Source organism: Anolis carolinensis, unplaced genomic scaffold, assembly GCF_035594765.1.
Source record: "Anolis carolinensis isolate JA03-04 unplaced genomic scaffold, rAnoCar3.1.pri scaffold_10, whole genome shotgun sequence".
Lineage (NCBI taxonomy): Eukaryota > Metazoa > Chordata > Lepidosauria > Squamata > Dactyloidae > Anolis > Anolis carolinensis.
In genome coordinates, this window is record NW_026943821.1 from 4505819 (window position 1) to 4528409 (window position 22591).

At 41.8% G+C, this 22591-nt stretch overlaps 1 protein-coding gene across 1 annotated transcript in view; it reads left to right on the top strand.

The window, feature by feature from the left end:
* The first annotated feature begins 5183 nt into the window (after positions 1–5183).
* dll3 (delta like canonical Notch ligand 3) overlaps positions 5184–22591 on the top strand; it is a 45351-nt gene continuing 27943 nt past the window's right edge. The window contains exons 1-2 of the mRNA XM_062962213.1: positions 5184–5326; positions 20981–21226. Coding sequence (XP_062818283.1) covers positions 5279–5326; positions 20981–21226 — 294 coding nt within the window. The 5' untranslated portion in view covers positions 5184–5278. The remainder of the gene's footprint in view (positions 5327–20980; positions 21227–22591) is intronic.

A 22591-nucleotide genomic window follows, 5' to 3' on the forward strand; every position in this document is an offset into this window, starting at 1 on the left:
TGGCCAGTAGCAGGCCCACACTTTCCATTGAAATCCTGATAGGTTTATGTTGGTTAAAATTGTTTTCATTTTTAAATATTGTATTGTTCTTTGTTGTTGTTGTATTGCACTACAAATAAGACATATGCAGTGTGCATAGGAATTTGTTCGTGTTTTTTTCCAAATGATAATTTGGCCCTCCAACAGTCTGAACGATTGTGGACCGGCCCTTTGCTTTAAAAGTTTGAGGACCCCTGCTCTATTCTATTCTGCCTTGGTCAGACCACATCTAGAATCACACTGTGTCCAATTCTGGGCAACGGAATCGAAGGGAGATGTTGACAAGCTGGAAAGTGTCCAGAGAAGGGTGACTAAAATGATCAAGGGTCTGGAGAACAAGCCCTGTGAGGAGTGGCTTAAAGAGCTTAAAGAGCTGGGCATGTTTAGCCTGCAGAAGAGAAGGACCAGGGATCAAGAAAATCATAGGGAGCAAACTTGTTTTCTGCTTCCCTGGAGACTAGGACACAATGGAACAACGGCTCCAAACTACAGGAAAGGAGATTCCACCTGAACATGAAGAAGAACTTCCTGACTGTGAGAGCTGTTCAGCAGCGGAACTCTCTGCCCCAGAATGTGGTAGAGGCTCCTTCTTTGAAGGCTTTGAAACAGAGGCTGGATGGATGAGATTGGATGGATGAGATTTTCCTGCTTCTTGGCAGAATGGGATTGGACTGGATGGCCCACGAGGTCTCTTCCAACTCTAGGATTCTATGAGGAGGAGATATGAGGAAGAAGAAGAAGAAAGGGAAAGAGAAAAGGAAAGAGGAGAAGGAGGAGAAGATTTAGTAGAGTCCCAGTGGCGAAGTGAGTTAAAGCTGAAAGGTCCCAGGTTCAAATCCCGGGAGTGGAATGAGTGCCCGCTGTTAGCCCCAGCTCCTGCCAACCTAGCAGTTCGAAAACATGCCAATGTGAGTAGATCAATAGGAATCTGTAGCACTTTATCTATGTTTTGAATTTACAACCTATGATGTGCACTTTGCTAATCTACTATGGTAGAGTCTCACTTATCCAAGCTAAATGGGCCGGCAGAAGCTTGGATAAGCGAATATCTTGGATAATGAGGGATTAAGGAAAAGCCTATTAAACATCAAATTAGGTTATGATTTTACAAATTAAGCACCAAAACATCATGTTAGACAACAAATTGGGCAGAAAAAGTAGTTCAATACGCAGCAATGTTATGTTGTAATTACTGTATTTACGAATTCGCACCAAAATATCACAATTTATTGAAAACATTGACTACAAAAATGGCTTGAATAATCCAGAGGCTTGGATAAGCGAGGCTTGGACAAGTGAGACTCTACTGTATTACAACCTCACTGTTTTTAAATTCTATGTTTTTAATAAGTGTGTTTTTATTCTTTTTGTGCAAATATTACAATTGGTGCATGTTATTGTTTATTGATGTATTGTATATTGTTATTGTTTCGTATTTGATATTTCTTTGAGCTGCCCCGAGTCCCCTACGGGGGAGATGGTGGCGGGATACAAATAAACTTATTATTATTATTATTATTATTATTACCACTCCGGCGGGAAGGTAATGGCGCTCCATGCAGTCATGCCAGCCACATAACCTTGGAGGTGTCTACGGACAACGCCGGCTCTTCGGCTTAGAAATGGAGATGAGCACCAACCCCCAGAATGTAAGTAGATCAATAGGTATTGCTCCAGTGAGAAGGTAATGATGCTCCATGCAGTTATGCCTATGGCCACATGACCTTGGAGGTGTCTATGGAGAATGCCGGCTCTTTGGCTTAGAAATGAAGATGAGCACCAACCCCCAGAGTCAGACATGATGGGACTTAACATCAGGGGAAACCTTTATCTTTACTTAGAATCATAGAATCGTAGAGTTGGAAGAGACCTTGCAGGCCATCCAGTCCAAACTCTTGCAAGAAGCAGTTGTAGTAGTTGTAGTTGTAGTAGTATTCCCAAGCATGTCAGGATTTTATAGAATTCTTCTCTTTATTTTCTTCTTCAGCTTAGAAAGGCGTTCTCTTAACAACATGGCTGAACTGCTGGTTTAGTCTCCAGATTTGAAGTATCAATTCTCGCAGCTCCTGCTTCTCTCGTTGGGACGGTTTCCCAGTAATTTACAGCCCTCTTTTCTCCTGCTGTTTTCTCTGAAAAATCAGCAAGCCCCGAGGGGAGAGGAAGCCACAAGACATGCACAACTGTGAAAACATTCAGGAGTGTGGAGGCATGGCACCTGAGCATGTGCCGAGTCCCTCGCTCATCCTGCAAACGTGTGGCTTTAGGAGGAAGGCGGCCTTTTTGCTTGGAAGAGATACGGTACATGGAAAGAATCGAGATTAAGATGTGACATCAGGATGCATCTCGTCTTGGATGCTAAGTAGAGGAAGGAACTCACAAAATGTACCGCTGAATCTTCCTTCCCTAAGAAAACCATAGGATGCCGTAAGCAAGGCAGGTGACTTGGATGCACATGCACAAACAAGCAAATTTGGGATCTGGTGTTGACATTGTCCTGGATGCGATGGCTGGATTTGATGCTCTCAACACTCTTTTGAGAGATGTGCAAAGGAAAACATTTGCCTTTTCAGAGGGACGGTGGTCTGTCGTTTGCGCAGCATGACAGAAGGCATGGAATGAATGAGAGGAAAACCACTCATTCAATAGTTATTGAAGGGACCATAAGTCAGAAAATAGTAAACTTTTGGCTATGTGGGGTTGTTGTATGTCTTTTGGGCTGTGTATTTCATACTTTCCTATACATATATTGTTCCCCCACTTTCATGTAAATATAGTATCTGCTTCAATAGGGTTTTTTTTGTTTTTATTTTCTTGTTCTTTTTTACTACTTTCCTATAGTTTATATTGTTCCCCACTTTTTTATGTATTGAATAATATTTTCTGTTGTTTAATAAAAATTATATTTTAAAAGAAAAAAAGGCTTGTTTTCTTGCTCTCTTGGAATTCTCTCCTTTACTTCCCCTCCGGGCCAGACCCCAACATTATAATCTCATTTGCAAAGCAAGAGAGAGAAGCGGAAAGTTAGGGGTGGGTGGGAAAGATGTATAGGACGGGACTAAGCTTCCCTACAATCAGAACTAAGGTTTCAAAAGAGGCAAGCAAATAGTTACTGGGAAGGAGAGAACGAGGGAAGGAGAGAGGTGGATCCGTGCTCCAGCAGTAGTCAACTGTGTTGCGTATTGTAGATGATGTTAAATGGAAGCTTATGAACCTAAAGTCACCCTGCAGGGTAACGACGTGCCACTTAGCTTTGTAGAGCAAGTAACAGGAACTTTACTAACTTCAAGAGATCAAACAGAGCGATACTATATACAACAGTCTCTCTATTGCTTGCCATGGCTTTCACGGCCAGAATCACAGGGTTGCTGTAAGTTTTACGGGCTGTCTGGCCATGTTCCAGAAGTATTCTCTCCTGATGTTTCGCCCACATCTATGGCAGGCATCCTCAAAGGTTGTGAGGTCTGTTGGAAATGAGGCAAGTGGGGTTTATATATCTCTGGGACAATGTCCAAGGTGGGAGAAAGAAAGAACTCTTTTGTATGTCTTTCGGGCTGTGTGGCCATGTTCTAGAAGTATTCTCTCCTGACGTTTCGCCCACATCTATGGCAGGCATCCTCAGAGGTTGTGAGGTATGGATAAACTAAGTAAGGAAAGGAAAGAATATATATCTGTGTAGAGTCCAGGGAAAGGACTTACTTAGTTTATCCATACCTCACAACCTCTGAGGATGCCTGCCATAATTTGATGTTTAATAGGCTTTTCCTTAATCCTTATTATCCAAGATATTCACTTATCCTAGGTTCTGCCAGCCCATTTAGCTTGGATAATAATAATAATAATAATAATAATAATAATAATAATAATAATAATAATAATAATAATACTTTATTCTTATATCCCACCCCATCTCCCCAAGGGGACTCGGGGCGGCTTACAAAGGGACCATGCTCAAACAATATAAAAATACAACAGTAAAAACAAATCCAAACACAGCAATAAATACATCAAGAAAAAGCATACAACAACTACAATTTAAAAACAATTAAAACATGTTCAATGCCCTGGAGTGGTATAGTTGGTACAGTAGAGTCTCACTTATCCAACATAAACGGGCCGGCAGAATGTTGGATAAGCGAATATGTTGGATAATAAGGAGGGATTAAGGAAAAGCCTATTACACATCAAATTAGGTTATGATTTTACAAATGAAGCATCAAAACATCATGTTATACAGCAAATTTGACAGAAAAAGTAGTTCAATACGAAATAATGCTATGTAGTAATTACAGTATTTACGAATTTAGCACCAAAATATCATGATTTATTGAAAACATCGACTACAAAAATGCGTTGGATAATCCAGAACGTTGGATAAGCGAGTCTTGGATAAGCGAGACTCTACTGTATATGGCAAATAAAGAACAACACTCAGAACATAGGCAGCCAGCAGCCAGGCTTTGAAGCTACAAGGCTATTCAGTGCTAATCAAGGTGGCTCATTGCAACAGTCACACTTGCCTCCAACAGACAAAGAGTTCTTTCTCTCACCCTGGAGACATAATAAACCCCACTTGCCTCATTTCCAACAGAACTCACCACCTCTGGGGATGGCTGCCACAGAGGTGGGCGAAACGTCAGGAGAGAATGCTTCTGGAAAATGGTTGGATAATCCAGAACGTTGGATAAGCGAGAATGTACTGTATATGGTAAATAAAGAACAACACTCAGAACATAGGCAGCCAGCAGCCAGGCTTTGAAGCTGCAAGGCTATTCAGTGCTAATCAAGGTGATTCACTGCAACAGTCACACTTGCCTCCAACAGACAAAGAGTTCTTTCTCTCACCTTGGAGATATAATAAACCCCACTTGCCTCATTTCCAACCTCTGAGGATGGCTGCCACAGAGATGGGCGAAACCTCAGGAGAGAATGCTTCTGGAACGTGGCCGGGAAACACACAACAAACCGGAAAGAAAAGTTCATTGGTAAAGAGGGGGAAAGCTCCGTTTTCCTTTGGATTTTTTTTTTTTTGGAGTGGGAGGAGGAACATCTTCTTCCACAGGAGCCCACCCAGAGGGGCGTGGCCAAAGCTCAGGGGGCGTGGCTAGGAGCTCCAGCCCCCCCCCCCCCTTCCATAAAAGCCTCAGCGCGCGCCTCTCCCATTCATAAACCGGGAGCCTGCCTGCTCTGATCTGCTTTTTCCTGAGAGTTGTTTGGATTCTCTTCCCTTCTTTTGCCCATCATGGCTTTCTTCGTGGCCGGATTCCTCGCCCTCTTCTGCGCCCGTTTGGTGAGTCAAGGCTCGGTGGGGATTTGGGGCTGCTTGGGATGGATTTGGGGGGATCTCTGGACCTTTCTCCAAGCCTTCCTTGCAAAGAGGAACTCAGGAAAGCGGGACTGGGTTTGCCAATGGATGTAAAAGGATGTGTGTTTATATAGTGACTGTAAACTTGGGGCTCTCCAAGTGTTTTGGACTGCAACTCCCACCATTCCTAACTCCCACCTGAGGCTGTTAGGAATGGTGGGAGTTGCAGTCCAAAGTACAAATATAATAAATAGCCCGACCAACCCCTGATCTAGACGATCTCATAAGACCATAGGTAAGCAAAGAGACCTCCAAAGACCATCTTGATCAGGGGTCCCCAAACTAAGGCCCGGGGGCCGGATGCGGCCCATCGAAGCCATTTATCCGGCCCCCAAGGCACAAGGGCAGAAGGGGGTTGGGCTAAATGACCCAAGGGGTCTCTTCTTCTCTTACAACCCTTATTTTTATTATTATTATTATTATTATTAATAATAATAATAATAATAATATTAAAGATGGGTGGCCATCTCTCAGGGGTGCTTTGCATCTGCTTTTGGTGCACAGAGACAGAAGGGGGTTGAACTCAATGGCCCAAGAGGTCTCTTCCAACCCTCTTTTTTATTATTATTATTATTATTATTATTATTATTATTAACATTGAGGCTGGGAGGCCATCTGTCAGGGGTGCTTTGCTTGTGTTTTCGGTGCACAAAGGCAGAAGGGGGTTGGACTCAATGGCCCAAGAGGTCTCTTCCAACCCTCTTTATTATTATTATTATTATTATTATTATTATATTAACATTGAGGCTGGGTGGCCATCTGTCAGAGGTGCTTTGCTTGTGTTTTCAGTGCGCAAAGGCAGAAGGGGATTGGACTCAATGGCCCAAGAGGTCTCTTCCAACCCTCTTTTTTATTATTATTATTATTATTATTATTATTATTATTATTATTATTAACATTGAGGCTGGGTGGCCATCTGTCAGGGGTGCTTTGCTTGTGTTTTCGGTGCACAAAGGCAGAAGGCGGTTGGACTCAATGGCCCAAGAGGTCTCTTCCAACCCTCTTTTTTATTATTATTATTATTATTATTATTATATTAACATTGAGGCTGGGTGGCCATCTGTCAGAGGTGCTTTGCTTGTGTTTTCGGTGCACAAAGGCAGAAGGGGATTGGACTCAATGGCCCAAGAGGTCTCTTCCAACCCTCTTTTTTATTATTATTATTATTATTATTATTATTATTATTATTAACATTGAGGCTGGGAGGCCATCTGTCAGAGGTGCTTTGCTTGTGTTTTCGGTGCACAAAGGCAGAAGGGGATTGGACTCAATGGCCCAAGGGGTCTTTTCCAACCCTCTTTATTATTATTATTATTATTGCTGTTATTGTTATTATTATTATTGTTCGGTGGCCAACTATAGTCTGGCCCTCCAACGGTCCGAAGGATTGTGAACTGGCCCCCCGTTTAAAAAGTTTGGGGACCCCTGATCTAGATGGTCTCATAAGACCACAGGTAAGGAAAGGGGCCCCCAAAGGCCATCTAGACAATCTAATAAGACCATAGATAAGGAAAGGGACCCTCAAAGGCCATCTAGATGGTTTCATAAGACCATAGGTAAGGAAAGAGGCCATCTAGACTATCTAATAAGACCATCGGTAAGGAAAGGGACCCTCATAGGCCATCTAGACGGTCTCATAGGACCAAAGGTAATGAAAGTGACCTCCAAAAGCCATCTAGATGGTCTCATAAGACCACAGGTAAAGAAAGGGGCCCCCAAAGGCCATCTAGACAATTTCATAAAACCATAGGTAAGTAAAGGGACCTCAAAGGCCATCTAGGTGATCTCATCAGGCCATCAGAAGACCATAGATGAGGAAAGGGACCCCCAAAGACCATCTAGATGGTTTCATAAGACCACAGGTAAAGAAAGGGACCATCAAAGGCCATCTAGACAATTTCATAAGACCATAGATAAGGAAAGGGACCATATAAGGCCATCTAGACAATCTAATAGGCCATAGATAAGGAAAGGGACCCTCAAAGGCCATCTAGACAATCGTATAAAACCATAGATAAGGAAAGGGGCCCTCAAAGTCCATCTAGACAATCTCATAAGACCATAGGTAAGGAAAGGGACCCTCAAAGGCCATCTAGACAATTTCATAAAACCATAAAATAGGGAAAGGGGCCCCCAAAGGCCATCTAGACAATCTCATAAGACCATAGGTAAGGAAAGTGACCTCCAAAAGCCATCTAGATGGTCTCATAAGGCCGTAGCTAAGCAATGAGACCTTCAAAGACCATCTAGATCAGGGGTCCCCAAACTTTTTAAGCAGAGGGCCGGTCCACAATCCTTCAGACTGTGGAGGGGCCGAATTATCATTTGGAAAAAAAAAATACAAACAAATTCCTATACATACTGCACATGTCTTATTTGTAATGCAACAACAACAACGAAAGAACAAAACAATATTTAAAAATGAAAACAATTTTAACCAACATAAACCTATTAGGATTTCAATGGAAAGTGTGGGCCTGCTACTGGCCAATGAATTAGACAAGTTAATTAGGATTGTTGTTGTTGTTGTTGTTGTGTGCCTTCAAGTCATGTCAGACTTTGGCCGAGCCTAAGTCTAAAATTAATTATTTATTTACTGCATTTATTTGCTACATTTATATCCCACCCTTCTCACCCCGAAGGGGACTCAGAGCAGCTCTATGTACATACAATATATTATATTATTAGCATAGCACAATATTAGCATTATATATTACTATATTGAACTATACCACTAGACTATTATATAATATGTAATGTATAACATACAATTAATATTATTATATGGTATTACTATTAGTACAGTAGAGTCTCACTTATCCAAGCTAAACGGGCTGGCAGAAGCTTGGATAAGCGAATATCTTGGATAATAAGGAGGGATTAAGGAAAAGCCTATTAAACATCAAATTAGGTTAAGATTTTACAAATTAAGTGTCTAAACATCATGTTATACAACAAATTTGACAGAAAAAGTAGTTTGATACGCAGTAATGTTATGTTGTAATTACTGTATTTACGAATTTAGCACCAAAATATCATGATATATTGAAAACATTGACTACAAAAATGGCTTGGATTATCCAGAAGCTTGGATAAGTGAGGCTTGGATAAGTGGGACTCTACTGTATTATATTGTATAACATAAGATTATTATCAATATTATATGTATATACAATATATTATATTATTAAAACTGATATAAAATATTATATTATAAAACTGAGGGCGGGGGCCAGGTAAATGACCTTGGAGGGCCGCATCCGGCCCCCGGGCCTTAGTTTGGGGATCCCTGGTCTAGATGGTCTCATAAGACCATAGGTAAGGAAAGGGACCCTCGAAGGACATCTAGATGATCTCATCAGGCCATCAGAAGGCCATAGATAAGGAAAGGGACCTTCAAAGGCCATCTAGACAATCTCATGAGACCATTGGTAAGGAAAGGGATCCTCAAAGGCCATCTAGACAATCTTATAAGACCATTGGTAAGGAAAGGGATCCTCAAAGGCCATCTAGACAATCTCATAAGACCATTGGTAAGGAAAGGGAACCTCAAAGGCCATCTAGACAATCTCATAAGACCATAGATAAGGAAAGGGACCCCAAAAGGCCATCTAGACAATCTCATGAGACCATTGGTAAGGAAAGGGATCCTCAAAGGCCATCTAGACAATCTCATAAGACCATAGGTAAGGAAAGAGACCCTCAAAGGCCATCTAGACAATCTAATAAGACCATAGATAAGGAAAGGGACCCTCATAGGCCATTTAGACGGTCTCATAGGACCATAGGTAACGAAAGTGACCTCCAAAAGCCATCTAGCGGGTCTCATAAGGCCGTAGCTAAGCAATGAGACCTTCAAAGACCATCTAGATGGTCTCATAAGACCATAGGTAAGGAAAGGGACCCTCGAAGAACATCTAGATGATCTCATCAGGCCATCAGAAGGCCATAGATAAGGAAAGGGACCTTCAAAGGCCATCTAGATGATCTAATAAGACCATAGATAAGGAAAGGGACCCTCAAAGGCCATCTAGACAGCCTTATAGGGCCATAGGTTACGATAGTGACCTCCAAAAGCCATCTAGATGGTCTCATAAGGCCGTATCTAAGCAATGAGACCTTCAAAGACCATCTAGACGATCTCATGAGGCCATAAGTACATAAAGAGACCTCCAAACACCAGGTAGATGTAGATCAACCCTAAGTCTAAAGTTTAGGACAGGGGCCAGGTAATAATAATAATAATAATTTTATTTGTATCCCACCTCCATCTCCCCCAAAGCAGACTCGGGGCGGCTCACAGAAATATCAAATACAAAACAATAACAATATATAATACATCAACAAACAATAAAATGTACCAGTAGTTGCATTTACACATTAACCAAAAATCAAAAAACACTTATTAAAAACATAGAATTAAAAACAGTGAGGCTGTAATAGTAGATCAGCAAAGTGCACACTATAAGTTGCGAATTCAAAACATAGATAAAGTGATACAAGTTTGTTTGAGGTCAATCTGGGATGAGGGGAGCCCTGAGCCGATATCAAGTAACCAGGAGAAGTGCGACCAATATAAAAGGTCGAGGAATATAATTATGATTATGATGGGGATGGATGATCTTAAATGATCTTAAAGGTAAATGACCTTGAAGGACTGCATCCGGCCTACAGGCCTTAGTTTGAGGACCGGCGGGAAGGTAACGGCACTCCATGCAGTCAAGCCGGCCACATGATCTTGGAGGTGTCTACGGACAACTCCGGCTCTTCAGCTTAGAAATGGAGATGAGCACCAACCCCCAGAGTTGGACACGACTGGACTTAACATCAGGGGAAACCTTTACTAAAAAACTAAACTAATCTGGGAATCTGCTATTGCAGCACATGAAGTCCATGGTGGGAGAAAGAACTCGTTGTCTGTTGCAAGCAAGTATGAATGTTGCATTTGGCCACCTTGATTACCATTGAATGGCCTTTCAAAGGAAGAAACCATGAAAATTGACAAAATCTGGCTACCAGTATTTTTTTAAAAAAAAACTCTAAAATCAGAACAGTAAATAAAGAACAACACTAAAAAAGGGGGATTCCAGACAGGAAACAATGACAGCCACCCAACTAAGGATTCCCCCAGGCAGGAAGCAGCCAGGCTTTGCAGCTTCAAGGCCAGTCAGTGCTAATCAAGGTAGCCAATTGCAACATTCACTCTTGCCTCCAACAGACAAGAGTTCTGTCTCCCACCCTGGACATTATTCCACAGGTATATAAATCCCACTTGCCTAGTTTCCAACAGACCTCACAACCTCTGAGGATGCCTGCCATAGATGTGGGCGAAACGTCAGGAGAGAATGCTTCTGGAGCACAACCAGAAGCAACCCAAGGTGAACCCTGCTTGGCTCCCAAGATCAAACCAGGACTCTGCCTTTTTCTGCCTTCTCTTTTCTTTTTTCACTTTCTTGGATGCATAAATGGACCATCCTAAATTATTTCTTGATCAACATTTAAAGTTACTGCGACACTAGAAATCTGAGACCGAAGGGAAATTGCCTTTGGGGTTTGTATTTATTGTAGGGGGTAATGTCCTTTTTTTCTCTTTCAAAAGGTCTATTTCCCTAGACCTGTGTCTGTCTAGTTGCTAAATTCAAAGCGATGTGGTGTAGTCCGGGTCTTATAGACCCTGCTGACTTGTGCTTGAACAACCTCAATGGGAAGGAAAGGAGTTTTGCATGCTGGAGAACTCTTAAAATCAGGGACAGATGACAATAAACGGAGGGCTCTTCCACATGTCCATATAACCCTGAATATCAAGGCAGAAAATCCCACAATATCTGCTTTGAAATGGGTTATCCGAGTCCACACTGCCATATAGTCCAGTTCAAAGCAGAAAATGTGGGATTTTATTCAGCTGTCTGGAAGGAGTGTAATAAGTATGTGTCAAAGGGAAAAAGTTTCTAAGAAATGTGCATATAATAATAATAATAATAATAATAAAACTTTATTTATACCCCGCCACCAACTCCCCAATGGGGACTCGGGGCGGCTAACATGGGGCCATGCCCAGAGCAGTACAATATAATAAAATATAAAAACAGCATACCATAACACAATTAAAACCAATACAATAAATGATAATATACATTACATCAAAAAACCCAAAGAAACAGTAAAACAAAGGCAGGCCGCATGGACACCAAGATAAAAATATATATATATATTTGCTCAGGAACTAAGCTTCAGTGGAACGTGAATCATATTGGAAAGTCTGGGGCCTCAACATCCAAAGTAAGCACCTGGTTTTATTTGGCAGGATGTAACCTTAAGATATCCCTCAAGATGCTTCCAATAAAGCAGGATGGTTTGAGGCCCGTGTTTTTTGAAACTTGCGAAGAATGCAGAAAGTGTGTTAATGCCTGCTGATCTGTAACTGGAAATCTATGATTTTTAGTCAATCTCATTATTGATTTATTTATTGATCATGCCAGAAGCGAATTGAGGATACAATCATAATGTATAGAAAAATCACAAACATTATACGAAATGTTTGTGATTTATACTAAATGGCATTATACTAGATTTCTTTTGACCAGAAGCTGGCCACTTGGAGTGCCTCTGGTGTCGCTGTGAGAAGGTCCTCCATTGTGCATGTGGCAGGGCTCAAGTTGCGTTGTAGTCAGTGGTCTGTGGTTTGCTCTTCTCCACACTTTGTGGCCCCATTTCCTAAGATTGGCTCTGCATCTCGTGGTGCCAGAGCGCAGCCTGTTAAGTGCCTTCCAAGTCACCCAGTCTTCTGTGTGCACAGGAGGCAGTTTCTCATCCAGTTTCAGCCACTGATTGAGCTTCCAGTTTTTAGCCTGCCACTTTTGGACTCTCGCTTGCTGAGGTGTTCCTGCAAGTATCTCTGTGGATCTTAGGAAGCTGTGTCTTGACTTAAGGCATTGGCATGCTGGTTGATATCCGAATAGGATGGACCAGAGATGTCAATGCCTTGGTTCTTTCATTACTGGCTGCTTCTTTCCGACGGATGTCAGGTGGTGCAGTACCGGCTAAGAAGTATAAATTCTCCAGCGTTGTAGGGCGTAGACATCCTTTGATAATGTGCCATGTCTCATCAAGAGCCACATCCATTGTTTTAATGTGGTGAGATTTATTCCATACTGGGCATGCTGGGAAATCTCATTATGAAATGTAAGGAAAGAGGGAATGGGTTTCTGAGGGATGCCTTGGAGAAGATGGGAGCCAGGTTATTTTCCCCACTTCCAGAAACTAGAATATGAAACAATGGGTTCAAATTCCAGCTAAACATTATGAACAAAGGTTTTTGTTTTTTGTTTTGTTTTTTACTTTAAATGGAGTATTTCAGATGGAAGGTGGACTCTCCTTCTTTGGAGGTCAGAGGTTGGATGGGCATCTTTCAAGGTTGTTTTAACTGTATATTTCTGTGTGGCAGGGGGGCAGACAAGGTGGCCCTTGGGATCCCTTCCAATTTGAAGGTTAGAGGCTTCTATGATTTTCCACCCCAAACTCCACACTACTTTATGTGTATACACCTAATAGTTAAGGGAGATGTATAAAGGATTTTTTAAAAATAAAATTTAAGTGTAGTTGGTAGAATATGGTAGAATATGACTTACAACTGAGAAGGTTGCTAGGGTTAAAACCTATTAGGCAATTGTATTTAGGAGTTGGCGGTTGAGCTTCAGCAATGAAGAGAGGAGCCTCGGTATATCTGTTCAAGATTGTTCTGGACTTTGGAGTTTTTGTGAATTGGAGGGATTCTAAACTTTGCCAGGATCCACTTTCCCTCAAACTTTATACCATCAATCCATCTGTCAAGGCAGAGGAATGTGTAATTTTTGTTTTTTAAATAGAAATGTACACCTGACAGCTGAACTTCAAGATCTGTCTATCTATACCTTCAAGTTGCCTATCAACCATGAATTTCAGACGGTTTCCTTAGGCAAGGAATATTCAGAAGTGAATATGCCACTTCCTTTTTCTGAAATAGAACCTACAAGCATCTAGTATTTGTTTGCTTCTCCCATTCAAACTGATCCTCCTTAGCTTCCAGGATCTGATGCCTTTAGGGAATTTAGGCTGCCAGACTGGATCAAACAATTATTAAAATTATTGACCATGAGCAATAAACAGCACGCCCTCTTTTTTTTTTTTGCATAACCAGACCCAGTAACAGAGTCTTTACCTACTTTCTAGAGGACCCGGATAGCCAAATGTATTGGGTCTAGTTTGGGCATGGGCAAACTTTATCCCTCCGGTGTTTTGGACTCCAACTCCCACAATTCGTACCAGCTGTTAGGAATGTGGGAGTTGAAATGCAAAACACCTGGAGGGATGAAGTTTGCCCAAGCCTGGTCTAGTTATTCCTTCTGCAAAATCTTTAGTCAATTTCATTATTTAGTAGAGAGCCTGGGGAGTGAGGGAAAGAACTAAGGTAAAGGTTTCCCCTGACGTTAAGTCCAGTTGTGTTCGACTCTGGGGGTTGGTGCTCATCTCCATATCTAAGCCGAAGAGTCGGCGTTGTTCGTAGACACCTCCAAAGTCATGTGGCCAGCATAACTGCATGGAGCACCAGTACCTTCCCGCCGGAGCGGTACCTATTGATCTACTCACATTTGCATGTTTTCAAGCTGCTAGGTTGGAAGAAGCTGGAGCTAACAGCAGGTGCTCATTCCGCTCCCCAGATTCGAACCTGCGACCTTTTGGTCCGCAAGTTCAGCAGCTCAGCGCTTTAACACACTGCGCACTGGGGACCCCCAGGAAAGAACTAGATATGCCAAAATTGGGAGAGGAAGTGACTACAAAAATTATCACTCTAACTTTCAGATATGTCTCTGTATATCACTCATATGATACCAGCCTTGGTTGCAGATCTCACAAAAATACGATGGGGAAATTGTAAGAGTAGATCTCTGTGCAGCTCTGAACACTGAAAACAAATTTCTGGGGTGAGCTCGTGCTGAATTTCACCATGCTTCTCAGTCCTGTGCCCATTTTCCTGAGATATGCTTCTTCTCATGGCCCTGTTTGGGATATGGATCTCTCATCCAAAAGGAAGTGGATTTCAAAATCCTAATATTTGGCTGCCCCTGGAACAGTGAAGTTTCAATGGAATCCCAGCTTACCGCTTCCATGAGTGTTTAAGTGTAACTGTGCCTATAAAACCTTTACATTCCCTTTAAGAATGAGTTCCTTCCTTCCTTCCATTGTCCTGTAATACTCACATCTGCAGACTCAACCAAAGTGTTTTTAAAATATTGGAATTTGGGGGGGGGGGGGAGGGGGATATTATTTGGTTACTGTCTGTGCATTGGTGAAGAGAAGGGAAGAATTAAACGGATGCCAACTGAAGGACAAGGGATTGTTTAAAGATGAATGGAACTGGAAGGGTTTTAACAACTATAATCCTATGCTCAAATAAGGTTTTTCCCAATTCTATGCTGGTCTTCAGAGGTAGGCTTTTCCTAGCTAGAATAAAAAGAGGATCCTTTTCATTGCAATAAACAATTTGGAATTTGGAAGGGGATCAAACGTGTTGCATTGTTTTCTCCGCTTCATAGAAGGCAGAACATCTGATGGGATAAAGAACCTGATGTGCCTAAATGTATATTTATATGTGTATTTATGAATGTTTTAATGTAATCAAAAATTTAAATTGAATTGAAATGTTATTGTAATTGTTGATACAGTAGAGTCTCACTTATCCAAGCTAAATGGGCCGGCAGAAGCTTGGATAAGCGAATATGTTGGATAATAAGGAGGGATTAAGGAAAAGGCTATTAAACATCAAATTAGGTTAGGATTTTACAAATTAAGCACCAAAACTTCATGTTATACAACAAATTTGACAGAAAAAGTAGTTCAATACGCAGTAATGTTATGTTGTAATTACTGTATTTACGAATTTAGCACCAAAATATCACGATATATGGAAAACATTGACTACAAAAATGGCTTGGATTATCCAGAAGCTTGGATAAGCGAGGCTTGGATTAGTGAGACTCTACTGTATATGCGTTTTATATTGTAAGCTGCTCTGAGTCCTCTTATTGGGTGAGAAGAGCGGGGTAGAAATGCTGTAATCCAATCTAATTCAATTCTAATCTAATCTAAATCTAATCTAGCTAATCTAATCTAAATTAAATCTAAATCTAATTCCATAATAAAAGCAAAAACCCATATGTATGTCTGCTCACACAGACAGCCTCCAGCCTCCACAAACAGGCTATAGTTCCCAGGGTTAAGAATCTAGCAAGTCACTCTTTTCCACTGACATTACGGTTACAGCGAGTGCCATGAACATGCAGCCCAGCCCCTGCCAATGTCCTTCCCAAACACTACAGCCCACCACCCAAGGAATGCTTTCGTTTGGGGACCATTTCATCCTAGATTTTGCTTTTTCTTCCACCACAGGCAGGCATCCCAGGGTTCTCCATTGCTGTGGAATTTGCATGGCCCCGCCCACTGCCCTTTCCTTTCCAATCTCTCTGCATAACAAAGAGCAGAACTGAGCTGCAGCTAAACTTACTGGAGGAGTTTAGGGATTGACTCCACATGGTGGAAGTTGCAGTTCACCCTGCATCAAGTCAGAGCACGGTCACTCCTACCGGGGAATATAGAGGAGTTGTAGTTCACCTACACCCAGAATGCTATTAACACAAACAATGATGGCTCTGGGCCAAACTTGCCATGCAGACCCAATATGCCCAGAGTTGACTACTGGTGGGTTTGGAGGGGAACTGGACTGGAAGTTGAGGAGTAGTAGGTACTGGGATTTATAGTTCACTTGCAATGAATGAGCATCACACTTGGCACACAGAGCCCCCATAACCAATACAACATATTGGACAAGTTTGGGGAAAAGGGAGTTATAGTTCAAGATACTTCACTTCGGCAGAAAAAATGGAAATCAAAGATACAGAATGGGGGACGCCTGGCTTGACAGCAGTGTGTGCGAAAAAGACCTTGGAGTCCTCGTGGACAACAAGTTAAACATGAGCCAACAATGTGATGCGGCTGCTAAAAAAGCCAATGGGATTCTGGCCTGCATCAATAGGGGAATAGCGTCTAGATCCAGGGAAGTCATGCTCCCCCTCTATTCTGCCTTGGTCAGACCACACCTGGAATACTGTGTCCAATTTTGGGCACCACAGTTGAAGGGAGATGTTGACAAGCTGGAAAGCGTCCAGAGGAGGGCGACTAAAATGATTAAGGGTCTGGAGAACAAGCCCTATGAGGAGCGGCTTAAAGAGCTGGGCATGTTTAGCCTGCAGAAGAGAAGGCTGAGAGGAGACATGATAGCCATGTACAGATATGTGAAGGGAAGTCATAGGGAAGAGGGAGCAAGCTTGTTTTCTGCTGCCCTGCAGACTAGGACGCAAGGGAACAATGGCTTCCAACTACAGGAAAGGAGATTCCACCTGAACATCAGGAAGAACTTCCTCACTGTGAGAAGGGCTGTTCGACAGTGGAACTCTCTCCCCGGGGCTGTGGTGGAGGCTCCTTCCTTGGAGGCTTTTAAGCAGAGGCTGGATGGCCATCTGTCGGGGGTGCTTTGAATGCGATTTCCTGCTTCTTAGCAGGGGGCTGGACTAGATGGCCCATGTGGTCTCTTCCAACTCTACTATTCTATGATTCTATGATTCTATGACCTGCAGCCAGATAAACACTGACCCCCACCGACAATGCACTAGGACCACACTTCACACAGAGAAGCCTCATGACCGACTGAACATACTGCAGGTATTTGTGGGAAGGGGCCTTGATTTTGGGAGATGTAGTTCACCTCCATCCAAAGACCACTGAATTCAGCCAATGACGAATCTAGACCAAACTTGGCACACAGACTGAATATTGCCTGCTGTGGATACTGATAGATATTTCGGGGCTATTGCACCGGGAATCTGGAAATTGCAGTAGTTCACCCCCATCCAGAGAGAACTGCACCACACCTGGTACACACGCCCAAAATGGCCAACTTATTATACTGGAAGGGTTTGGGGAGGATTCAGCCACGATTCTGGGAATTGTAGTTCACCCACTCCAAACAGAATACATGACATTAAAAGACAAATAATACAATTCTCAAATGACCTGGGCATCGCTAGGTCCTCAAGCTAGTAAATAAAATAAATGTGAATTCCTTTCCAAGAAAAGAGACTTTTGAGAGGTAGCATTGTCCAGCATTTAAGACCAATATAGTGTGCGGACTCAGCAGTTTTATTTATATACAGTAGAGTCTCACTTATCCAACATTCTGGATTATCCAACGCATTTTTGGAGTCAATGTTTTCAATATATCGTGATATTTTGGTGCTAAATTCATAAATACAGTAATTACTACATAGCATTACTGCGTATTGAACTACTTTTTCTGCCAAATTTGTTGTCTAACATGATGTTTTGGTGCTTCATTTGTAAAATCATAACCTAATTTGATGTTTAATAGGCTTTTCCTTAATGCCTCCTTATTATCCAACATATTTGCTTATCCAACATTCTGCCGGCCCGTTTATGTTGGATAAGTGAGACTCTACTGTACTAGCTGTACCCGACCACACGTTGCTGTGGCCCAGTTTGGTTAGGTAAAATATCCACGCATCCCCTGGGCAACATCCTTGGGGATGGCCAGTTCTCTCACACCCAAAGCAACTTGCAGTTTCTCAAGTCACTCTTGATACTGGGAGAGAAAAAAAATGTAATAATCAAATAGTAAAGTAATAATATAATGTGGTGCAGGATGTCCAACAACAACAAAAATTGCAGCTTAATTAAACTTTTTTACAGTTTTTATTATGGCACCCTTGAAAATAATGACATTTACAAACCTTGGAGGAAATATCATATAATAATAATGTAATACATATACCAGTATAGTAAGTACTGGTATCTCTCCCTCTCTTCTTTGTGGCTCATGAAAAGTAAAGAGAAAGTGCTGGTTTGCAAAATATGTTTTGATAATGCCTGTGGGTATACAATATTACTTGTGTTGTATTTTTTTTATATAAGACTACCTGTACCCGGCCACGCGTTGCTGTGACTCAGTCTGGTTCAATGGGAAAGAAAGGATAGAGATTCTTGTTATTTTCATAGTCTCCTCCCAGGGAGTGACCCCAGTGCCTCTTCCTCCCTATTATTGAAAATCTGGCTACCAGTACTGTATTAAAAAACTCTGAAATCAGGACAGTAAATAAAGAACATCACTCAGAAAACAGAGAAATTCCAGACATGAAACAAGAGGAATTCCAGACATGAAACAATCATAGCCATCTAAAACCTCCCAACAAAGGATTCCCCTAGGCAGGAAGCAGCCAGGCTGTGAAGATGCAAGGCCATTCAGTGCTATTCAAGCTGGCCAACAAAAATTCCCCTAAGAAGAAAGCAGCCAGGCTTTGAAGCTGCAAGTCTATTCAGTGCTATTCAAGCATTTGGGGGGGTAGTTTGGGAGATATGAGGTCCCTAACGGATGGACATTACATTTTTATTTATATAGATTCTGTGCTTGGTAGGTGGAATATGCTGCCTGTGAATGTGGCGAAGTCACCTTTTTGGAGGTTTTTCAACAGAGGCTGAATGGTCACCTGTCAGGAGGGTTTGAATTGTATCTTCCTACATGGCAAAATAGAGTTGACCTGCCCCTTAGAGTCTCTTCCAACTCTATGTTTCTATGATTTGGTTAGTAGAGATGGAACGACCAGTTCTTGTCTCAACCATGATTCAAAGTCAGAAATAAGCACTTTCCTATAATTTGGCATATTATGTGGTTGCCACAAGAACTTCTGAAATAAATTAAGGCCAGATGCTGGAGTTATGGGTTGCATGGAAAAAGCTGGGACTTGTAGATAAAGTAGGAATGAGGTTAAACATGTGGATTCCCGACTACAGTGTTGACTCTGGCTAGCTCAAGGTTGGTCAAGTGAGTCCATTTGTTCTCTCCCTACTCAATGGAAGGAGGAACTTGAAGGCTTCTGGGATGTGTCTTGAAGGGAGAAAGGGTTGTAGGAAAGAACTGGAAGAACCAAAGTGATCAAAGGTCTGGAAACTATGAATTCCTTTGAGGAGTGGCTTAGAGAGCTGCAAATATTTAGCTTAGAGAAGATTGAGAATGGACATGAGAGCCAGGTTTAAAAATTGGAAAGTCCCACTGAGGATGGAGAAGACTGGATTTCTAGTGCTTTAGAGTAGGGGTCCCCAAACTAAGGCCCGGGGGCCACATGCGGCCCATCAAAGCCATTTATCTGGCCCCCACGGCACAAAGGCAGAAGGGGGTTGGGCTAAATGACCCAAGGGTTCTCTTCTTCTCTTCTTTTTCTTCTTCTTCTTATTATCATCATCATCATCATCATCATCATCATCATTGAGGCTGGGAGGTCATCTGTCAGGGGTGCTTTGCTTGTGCTTTTGGTGCCCAAAAGCAGAAGGGGATTGGACTCAATGGCCCAAAGGGTCTCTTCCAACCCTTTTATTATTATTATTATTATTATTATTATTATTATTATTATTATTATTATTATTTTATTATGACACAGCAAACAAGATAGATATGCTGGATTTCGTATCACAAAATCCCAAGTCGAACACTTCCCAAGTGTCTAGGACTGTGTGATGTATATTCAGATGATGCGTGCAGATCCCAGTAGGGTGGCCTTTTGCAGTTGGCAGATCATAATTTTGTCAACATCTATTGTTTCCAAATGCCGGCTGAGATCTTTTGGCACGGCACCCAGTGTGCCGATCACCATGGGGACCACCTGCACTGGTTTCTGCCAGGGTTTTTGAAGTTCAATCTTGAGGTCCTGATAGCGGCTGAGTTTTTCCTGTTGTTTTTCGTCAATGCGACTGTCACCTGGGATGGCAACATCAATGATCCAAACCTTTTTCTTTTCCACAACTGTGATGTCTGGTGTGTTGTGTTCCAGAACTTTGTCAGTCTGGATTCGGAAGTTCCACAGTATCTTTGCATGCTCATTCTCCAATACTTTTGCAGATTTGTGATCCCACCAATTCTTTGCTGCTGGAAGGTGGTACTTATTATTATTATTATTATTATTATTATTATTATTATTATTATTATTATTATTATATACTATAGTCCGGCCCTCCAACAGTCCGAAGGATCGTGAAGTGGCCCTCAGTTTAAAAAGTTTGGAGACCCCTGCTTTAGAGAGTTGGATAAAATGGAAACATTGATTCTAATGGCAGGAAAAGGGACTGCATCTAAACATTAGGAAGAACTTCTTGGTGTTAAGACCTGTTTGACTGTGGAACATGCTGCCTGGGAGTCCAAGGGACTCTTCTTCATTGGACGTCTCTAAACAGAAGCTAGATGGCCATTTGTTGGGAGAACTTTGATTGCATCTTCCTGTTTAGCAGAAAGGAGTTAGACTGGGTGGCCTTTTTGGGGTCCCTTCCAACTCTAGTGGAGTCTCCTTCCCTGGAGATTATTAAGCAGAGGCTGGATGGCCATCTTCAAGGAGTGCGATGATTGGATATTCTTGCCTGACAGAATGGGATTGGACTAGATGGCTCTTTTCCTGCATTAATGGCTTCTGTTTTCTCTCCCCATAGGCTGAACAGGCTGGTGTGTTTGAACTCCAGATCCACTCCTTCACCACAAGCAGCCCCCGAAACCTATGCCACGGGGTCCGCCCCTGCCGCATCTTCTTCCGCGTCTGCCTCAAACATGCCCAAGCCGTGGTGTCCCCGGAGCCCCCTTGCACCTTCGGGGCAGCCCTGAGCGATATCGTCCCTGCGGACCGCAACGCAGTGGCCACCAGCACACCCATCCGGGTCCCCTTCCATTTCAAGTGGCCGGTGAGGTCCTTTCCAGGTGTACAATGTCTCGTGCTTATACCAAAGAGTGGCTGAGAAGCCTGGATTTCCTTCCCACCTCTTTTGACCCCATTCCATTGCTCTGCCTCTTTCCCAACTTGTAATATAAATGCAATAGGACCAATCTCGTTTGCATCTCTCCTTTAATTTTCCTTCTGTTTTCTTGCACTTCTTAGAGAATGCCTTTCCAAAAATCACTGGCAGTTGATATGTGTCTCGTCTCAATCTGAGTAAATATTTTTGTTTCCTTTCAGCACCACAACTCAGAGATATCCTGAAGACTGTAATCTACTGCATATTACCAAGGGACCTATCAGTAGATTAGGAATGATTTCTGACTCTTGGTTGTCTAAAAGTAGCAAAATGGACAGAATTGTGTCAAGAAATAAATAGAAACCAATGCATTTTTTTTCCAGTACTGATGTTTCCCCAGCCTTCCTCAATATTAATGTTATTGCTATCATTGAATCCATTCAACAACAACAATACAGTAGAGTCTCACTTATCCAACACTCACTTATCCAACGTTCTGGATTATCCAACGCATTTTTGTAGTAAATGTTTTCAATTCATTGTGATATTTTATGCTCCAATATCTCTCCTCTAGACCAGGGATCCCCAAACTAAGGCCCGGGGGCCAGATGCGGCCCTCCAAGGTCATTTATCTGGCCCCTGCCCTCAGTTTTATAATATAATATTTTATATCATTTTAAATAATATAATATATTGTATATACATATAATATTGATAATAATATTATCATGTTATACGATATACTAATAATACCATATAATAATATTAATTATATGATATATATTACATATAATATTACAGTATAGTGGTATAGTTCAATATAGCAATATATAATGCTAATATTTTGCTATGCTAATAATATAATATATTGTATGTACATACAGCTGCTCTGAGTCCCCTTCGGGGTGAGAAGGGCGGGATATAAATGGAATAAATAAATGTAGTAAATGAATAAATAAATAATTTTAGACTTAGGCTCGCCCAAAGTCTGAAATGACTTGAAGGCACTCAACAACAACAACAATCCTAATTAACTTGACTATCTCATTGGCCAGAAGCAGGCCCACACTTCCCATTGAAATCCTGATAGGTTTTATGTTGGTTACAATTGTTTTCATTTTTAAATATTGTATTGTTCTTTCATTGTTGTTGTTGTTTTGCACTACAAATAAGACATGTGCAGTGTGCATAGGAATTTGTTTGGGTTTTTTTTCCAAATGATAATTCGGCCCCTCCACAGTCTGAAGGATTGTGGACCGGCCCTCGGCTTTAAAAGTTTGAGGACCCCTGCTCTAGACTGTACCACTATCTTAT